Below are 6,011 nucleotides of genomic sequence, written 5' to 3'. Positions count from 1 at the left end.
GTGCGTAGGCAAGGTACCATCCCAGACTAGTTACAACAAAGTCTCTAGGGTTGGGCAACAGAAAGAGAACAAGAGTAAAGAACACCTTTTCATGTTTTTTAGTTGGCCAGAGTCCAGTTGGGCTAAAGATTAACTTGCACCTCACAAATCTGTCATCCAGGTGCCAGAGAGGCTCCTTTTGAATGAACAGGGAATAGTATAAAAGCTTCGCAGTATATGCTTGAAGTTGTCTCCTTTGAGAAGTCTTCAAATGGATACAGTGGTGATCCTGGTGCTTGGTCTCTCCTGTCTGCTTCTGTTCTCACTCTGGAGACAGAGCTCTGGAAGAGGCAAGCTGCCACCTGGCCCCACTCCTCTCCCAATTATTGGAAATATTCTGCAGATAAATATTAAGGACATCAGCAAATCCTTTAACAATGTAAGTATGTCATGCCTCTCTAGAGGCTTTCAAAAGGTAATTAATCTTTGCTTTTAAATAAATTTATTGCTAGAGGGAAATTTTGATAGAGAAAAATTGTTTTATTGTAAAGCAAACATCCCCTGTGGATTGTTATATTTGGCATGCCTCTGTCAGAATCAGTGGAATGATACAGTACATATTTGCAATATAGAAATACTTAAATTGAGTCAGGAGGTGTGGTGACACATGCCTTTAGTTCCAGCATTCTGGAGGCAGAGGTAGGAGGATCATAGTGAGTTTGAAGGCCACCCTGAGATTATATAGTGAATTCTATTTCAGCCTGGGCTACAGTGAGACCCTATTTTGAATAAACAAACAAATGAACAAACAAACAAAGCCCACAAGAAATACCTAAATTGTTAGATAGTCTCAACATAGTACTGTCCCTTTCACAGGCATCATCTTTGATATTTTGCCTGCAGGTAAATGATTTTGGCAGTATTTTGAGATCAGAGCTTTTACTGAAGAATTCATTTACTATATGTATTGTATATTTTTAGATTAGCTATGAGATTTACATTTCTCCAAAGAAGCAAATGATAGCTGTGCATGGTGGTGCACACCTTTAATCCCAGCACTCTGGAGGCAGAGGTAGGAGGATCATTGTAAGTTTGAGGCCAGCCTGGGAGTACAGAGTGATTTCCAGGTCAGCCTGGCCTACGGTGAGACCCTACCTTGAAACAAACAAGCAAACAAACAAACAAACAAAAAAAGAAGCAAATTATGTTTATGCTGAGGAAGTATCTGTGATTCTTCAATACCCATATATGAATGGAAGGAAGGATTGCTGAGGGACAACTGGGTGGGTGCAGTGTTTCTGGGCTCTGCACAAAGCTGTTGCCAGTGACATATGCACGCTTAGCAGGAAGCAATTCTCCTGCCACGGGATGCTGCGTGTTCTGACACTTCCTGCCCTCTGTCTCTGAGTTAACACCACCAGAGGATCACAGACTGGAATAGCCAGAAGAATCACCTGGGGGATTTAAAATGATGTCATTTTCTAATATTTTTCACAGGCACTCCTAGGAATAGCTCAGGAGGAGATCAATGGCAACTAGTACTTTGTTTTGTGGGCACCAGGGACTGGTAAATTGCTCTGGTATCAGAGAGCCACTAAGAAGGTCTCAGATTTGGATATTCTGTTTATAATCCAGGAGTTATAGAAATGACTTTGAATTTCCTTGAACTTCAGCCTCCTTTCCTGTAAGACAGTGAGTAAACATGGCTTGAGGTATTGATTAGTTGTGACAGTGTGAATCATGTTTCTCTCATAATTTCCTGTCAAATAGGCGTCATCCTGTATGTCATTGGCTTGTCACTGTCAGAAATCATGGAATGATACAACATATATTTATAGGAGAGTAATATTTAAGTTGTAAGGCTCAAAGTGATAAAATACTGCTACCTCTTTTCTAGGCACTTTCTGTAACAATCACCATCTTGTCTGTTCATAAAATCCAGCAACTTTGGCAGTTGTGTTTGACAGAAAAACCAAACTGGTATAGTATCAGCGAGTGATGGTCAGCATGTGAGCAGAATGCTGACTTCCTTTGCTATTACTTACATCTTCTTCCCTGTTTCCAGTTCTCAAAAGTCTATGGCCCCGTGTTTACTCTCTATTTTGGTATGAAGCCCACTGTGGTGTTGCATGGTTATAAAGCAGTGAAGGAAGCTCTGATTGATCACGGGGAGGAGTTTTCTGGAAGAGGAAGCTTCCCAGTGGCTGAAAGAGTGAATAACGGTCTTGGTAAGCATGTGTGTGCAAACGTGTACATGTATGTGTGGGCCGTGCATTGGGTCATGGTCACAAGGATGAGATTTGAAGCTCTCCTTAAGCACATCTTGGCCATCCATGTGGCTGTCACTTGCCAGTTTCTCCTTCCTTATCTGTGATTTTCTTACTCATTTCTATTTCCCACTCTGACAGGAGTTATTTTCAGCAATGGAAAGAGCTGGAAGGAGATGCGACGCTTCTCTATCATGACCTTGCGCAATTTTGGCATGGGGAAGAGAAGCATTGAGGACTGTGTTCAAGAGGAAGCCCGGTGCCTTGTGGAGGAGTTGAGGAAAACCAATGGTAGGTACCTATTAATATCACTGACTGTTCTCTTCTCTAATGACATCCTGCAAAACATCTGAGGACTGGCCACGACTTGCATTGAGGTTAGCCATTGTTAGTCCTCTTGTGAGGGAGGGATGGTATGATACACAGAAGCATGGGAGCTTGTCTCTGCCTTTGGTGTTTGTACACCCACGTACAGTGAGGGTGTAGGCAGTCATCAATTCTAGTCTGTGCTTTGTTTGCAAACAATTATGTCATACAGAAAGAAGGATATAATCTCACTTTTCAAGTTGTTAAAGGGCAATGCTTTTCCTATAGCATAATTTTGGGCTCACTATTTCAGAACATTCCCCTGGAAAATGTCTGCCAGATGGAATGGATGTAATGACTCGCTACTCCCCTCTGGAACATGAAACAAATGATCCAGACTTTCATTTAATTGGTCTGTTTTTCAGCATTAGCCACGCTGGCTAACATGCCTGGTGATTCCTTCAAGGCCAGGCCTCCAGTTTTCACTAGCAATGGTGTTTAGCCCTAATGGGTTTTAGTCCGTAGGCACTGTTAATATTCCCTCAGCAATTATGATTTCCTTATTAATCAATAATTGTTTTTAAAATGTCAGCTGAAAAAAAAAACAATAAAAAAATAGAACTAGAAAGCTGGGTGTGGTGGCGCAAGCCTTTAATCCCAGCACTTGGGAGGCAGAGGTAGGAGGATTGCTGGGAGTTCAAGGCCACCCTGAGATTACATAGTGAATTCCAGGTCAGCCTGGGCTAGGGTGAGACACTGCCTTAAAAAAAAAAAAAAAAAAGAGAAAGAAAAACCACAAACAAAAACAAAAAACCCAAAATGTCAGCTGGAGATAGTTAATGCCACCCATTATACATACTATGTTATTTTACATATATGTTTGCATTTGTGTGTGAGGTCTATATATGTGTGTGCATCTGTTGTTCATATGTGTGTGAATACACAAGTTTTTGTGCATGTGGAGAACAGAGGTTGATATCATGTGTCTTATTTAATCACTTTACACTTTATTTACTTAGGTAGAGTCTGTCACTGAAAGCCAAAGCTTGTTAGGTGTCTGTCTTGTCTTGGAGGTCCCCTATTTCTGTTTCCCAAATGTTATGATTGCAGGTGGCTTGCCATGGCAGCATGGCGTTTACATGAGTGCTGGGAATCTGACTCTGCTTCCCAAATGTGGAGGTTTGATTCAGGTGTCCCCCATAAACTTAGGTATCTGAATGCTTGGGTCCCCAGCTGATGGCAATTTGGGAACTGAAACCTCCTGGAGGCCATGTATTGTTGGGGGCATGCTTATGGGTGTTATAGCCAGCTTCTCCTTGCTGGTGTTTGGCATACTCTCCTGTTGTTGTCCATCTGATGTTGGCTAGGAGGTGATGTCCACCCTTTGCTTATGCCATTTTTTCCTCTGCCATCATGGAGTTTCCCCTTGAGTCTGTAAGCCAAAATAAACCTTTCTTCCCCCACAAGTTGCTCTTGATCGAGTGTTTTCTGCCAGTAATGTGAACCTGACTGCAACATCATACTTGAGCAGCAAGCACTTCATCTATTCAGCCATTTCCCTAGCCACCTGTTGTACATATATTTATAAAAATATTTTCGCTGGGCGTGGTGGCAAACGCCTTTAATGCTAGCATTGGGAGGCAAAGGTAAGAAGATTGCCACCATAAATTCAAGGCCACCCTGAGACTACATAGTGAATTCAAGGTCAGCCTGGGCTAGAGAGAGAGCCTACCTCAAAAAACCCCCACAAAATCCAAAAAACCAAAAGAAATTTTTTTTTATTTGTTTACTTGTAAGGAGAGGGAGAGAGAGAAAGAGAGAGAGAGAATTGGTACACGGGGCTGTTGCCACTGCAAATGAATTCTAGACACATGTACCACTTTATGTATCTGGCTTTACATGGGCACTGGGGAACTGAACCCAGGTTGGCAGGCTTTGCAAACAAGTGCCTTTAATCACTGGGCCATCACTCAAGACCCTGTTTTAGATAGTTTAAGAAAACTTCTAAAATATCATAATCTTCCACATTCCAAATTAGGAAGTTATAAAGTGATTTCTTAAATTAAATTTCAACTATTTTAACTCTTTACACCAATCAAAAAATATTTATTTATTTATTTAAGACAGAGAGAGTGAAAGAGGCAGATAGAAAGAAAGAATGAATGTGCATGCCATGGCCTCCAGCCACTGCAAACAAAGCTGTACTTAGAATTGAAACATTAGTGATATTTTTTTTACTCCTTCCCTACTCTTGGTTTTATTCATCTATGAAGTGTTTTATTATAATAAGTGTAATTTTCAGCTTGGATTCTAATCATCCTGATACTTACATATCTCTTATAAATGAAGTGAAAGGCAAGATTGATCAGTCTTTTGCTGTGTACCTCACCCCCACTCACAAATTAATAAATCCAAATTATCTCCCAACTCCTAGGCTGGAAAGAATTTTCCCAAACATTTAGTACAAAAAAGAAGTGTGGCCTAAGTACAGTTAAGGCTTCTCTTGTGGGATTTCTCATAATTTCCACACAATATGCTTTCAAAATCAATAAATAGGTGGCCAGAATGGTGGAACATGCCTTTAATCCTAGCACTTGGGAAGCAGAATAGGAGGATCACTGTGAGTTTGAGACTACCCTGAGACTACATAGTTGTAGTGGTTTGATTCAGGTGTCCCCCATAAAATTAGGTGTTCTGGGTGCTAGGCTCCCAACTGATGAGGATTTGGGAATTGGTGCCTTCTTGAGGCAGTGTATTGTTGGGGATGGGCTTATGGGTATTATAGCCAGTTTCCCCATGCCAGTGCTTGGCACACTCTCCTATTGCTTTTTTCTACCTGTTGTTGGCGAGAGGGTGATGTCTGCTCTCTGCTCATGTTGTCGTTTCCCTCTGCCAATGTGGAGCTTCCTCTCGACTCTGTAAGCCAAAATAAACCTTTTTCCTCACAAGCTGCTCTTAGGTGATTTCTGCCAGCAATATGAACCTGACTGCAACAGTATAGTTGGTACCAAGAAATAGGGTTGCTGTTAGACACCTGACTATGTGCCTTTGGCCTTTTGGAGCTGATTTTCAAGAGGATTTAAAACCTTGGCCTAAGAGATGTCTTGCAGTGCTGCAAATATAGCTAGGTGGACTATTCTGGTCAGAGTTGCAAGACCTGAATGCAGTCCTGGAGAGTTGGATCCTTTGGCTTTGCAAGCAACCACCTCAACCACTAAACCATCTCTCCAGCCCTTTTTAGCTCTTTAGTTGTCATTCTTAATTACATCTGATGTGAATTTGTGTGCTTTTCACATTGAAATTTTATTAATGATTTAATTAGATCAATTTTGTTTAACATTGGCAAAAAAACACTTTCTCCGCTTTATTAAATTTTTTTTTTTTTTTTTGTTTTTCGAGGTAGGGTCTCACTCTGGCTCAGGCTGACCTGGAATTCACTATGTAGTCTCAGGGTGGCCT

At 41.2% G+C, this 6,011-nt stretch overlaps 1 protein-coding gene across 3 annotated transcripts in view; it reads left to right on the top strand.

Moving 5' to 3' along the window:
• The first annotated feature begins 250 nt into the window (after nucleotides 1-250).
• LOC101611842 (cytochrome P450 2C18) overlaps nucleotides 251-6,011 on the top strand; it is a 28,210-nt gene continuing 22,449 nt past the window's right edge. For all 3 annotated transcript variants that reach the window (XM_045154787.1, XM_045154780.1, XM_045154773.1), the window contains exons 1-3: nucleotides 251-418; nucleotides 2,045-2,207; nucleotides 2,388-2,537. In XM_045154787.1, coding sequence (XP_045010722.1) covers nucleotides 251-418; nucleotides 2,045-2,207; nucleotides 2,388-2,537 — 481 coding nt within the window. The remainder of the gene's footprint in view (nucleotides 419-2,044; nucleotides 2,208-2,387; nucleotides 2,538-6,011) is intronic.

The sequence above is a fragment of the Jaculus jaculus genome, chromosome 1 (genome assembly GCF_020740685.1).
Source record: "Jaculus jaculus isolate mJacJac1 chromosome 1, mJacJac1.mat.Y.cur, whole genome shotgun sequence".
Lineage (NCBI taxonomy): Eukaryota > Metazoa > Chordata > Mammalia > Rodentia > Dipodidae > Jaculus > Jaculus jaculus.
The sequence above is the reverse complement of the archived record's forward strand: the minus strand, read 5'-3'. Positions and strand labels throughout refer to the sequence as shown.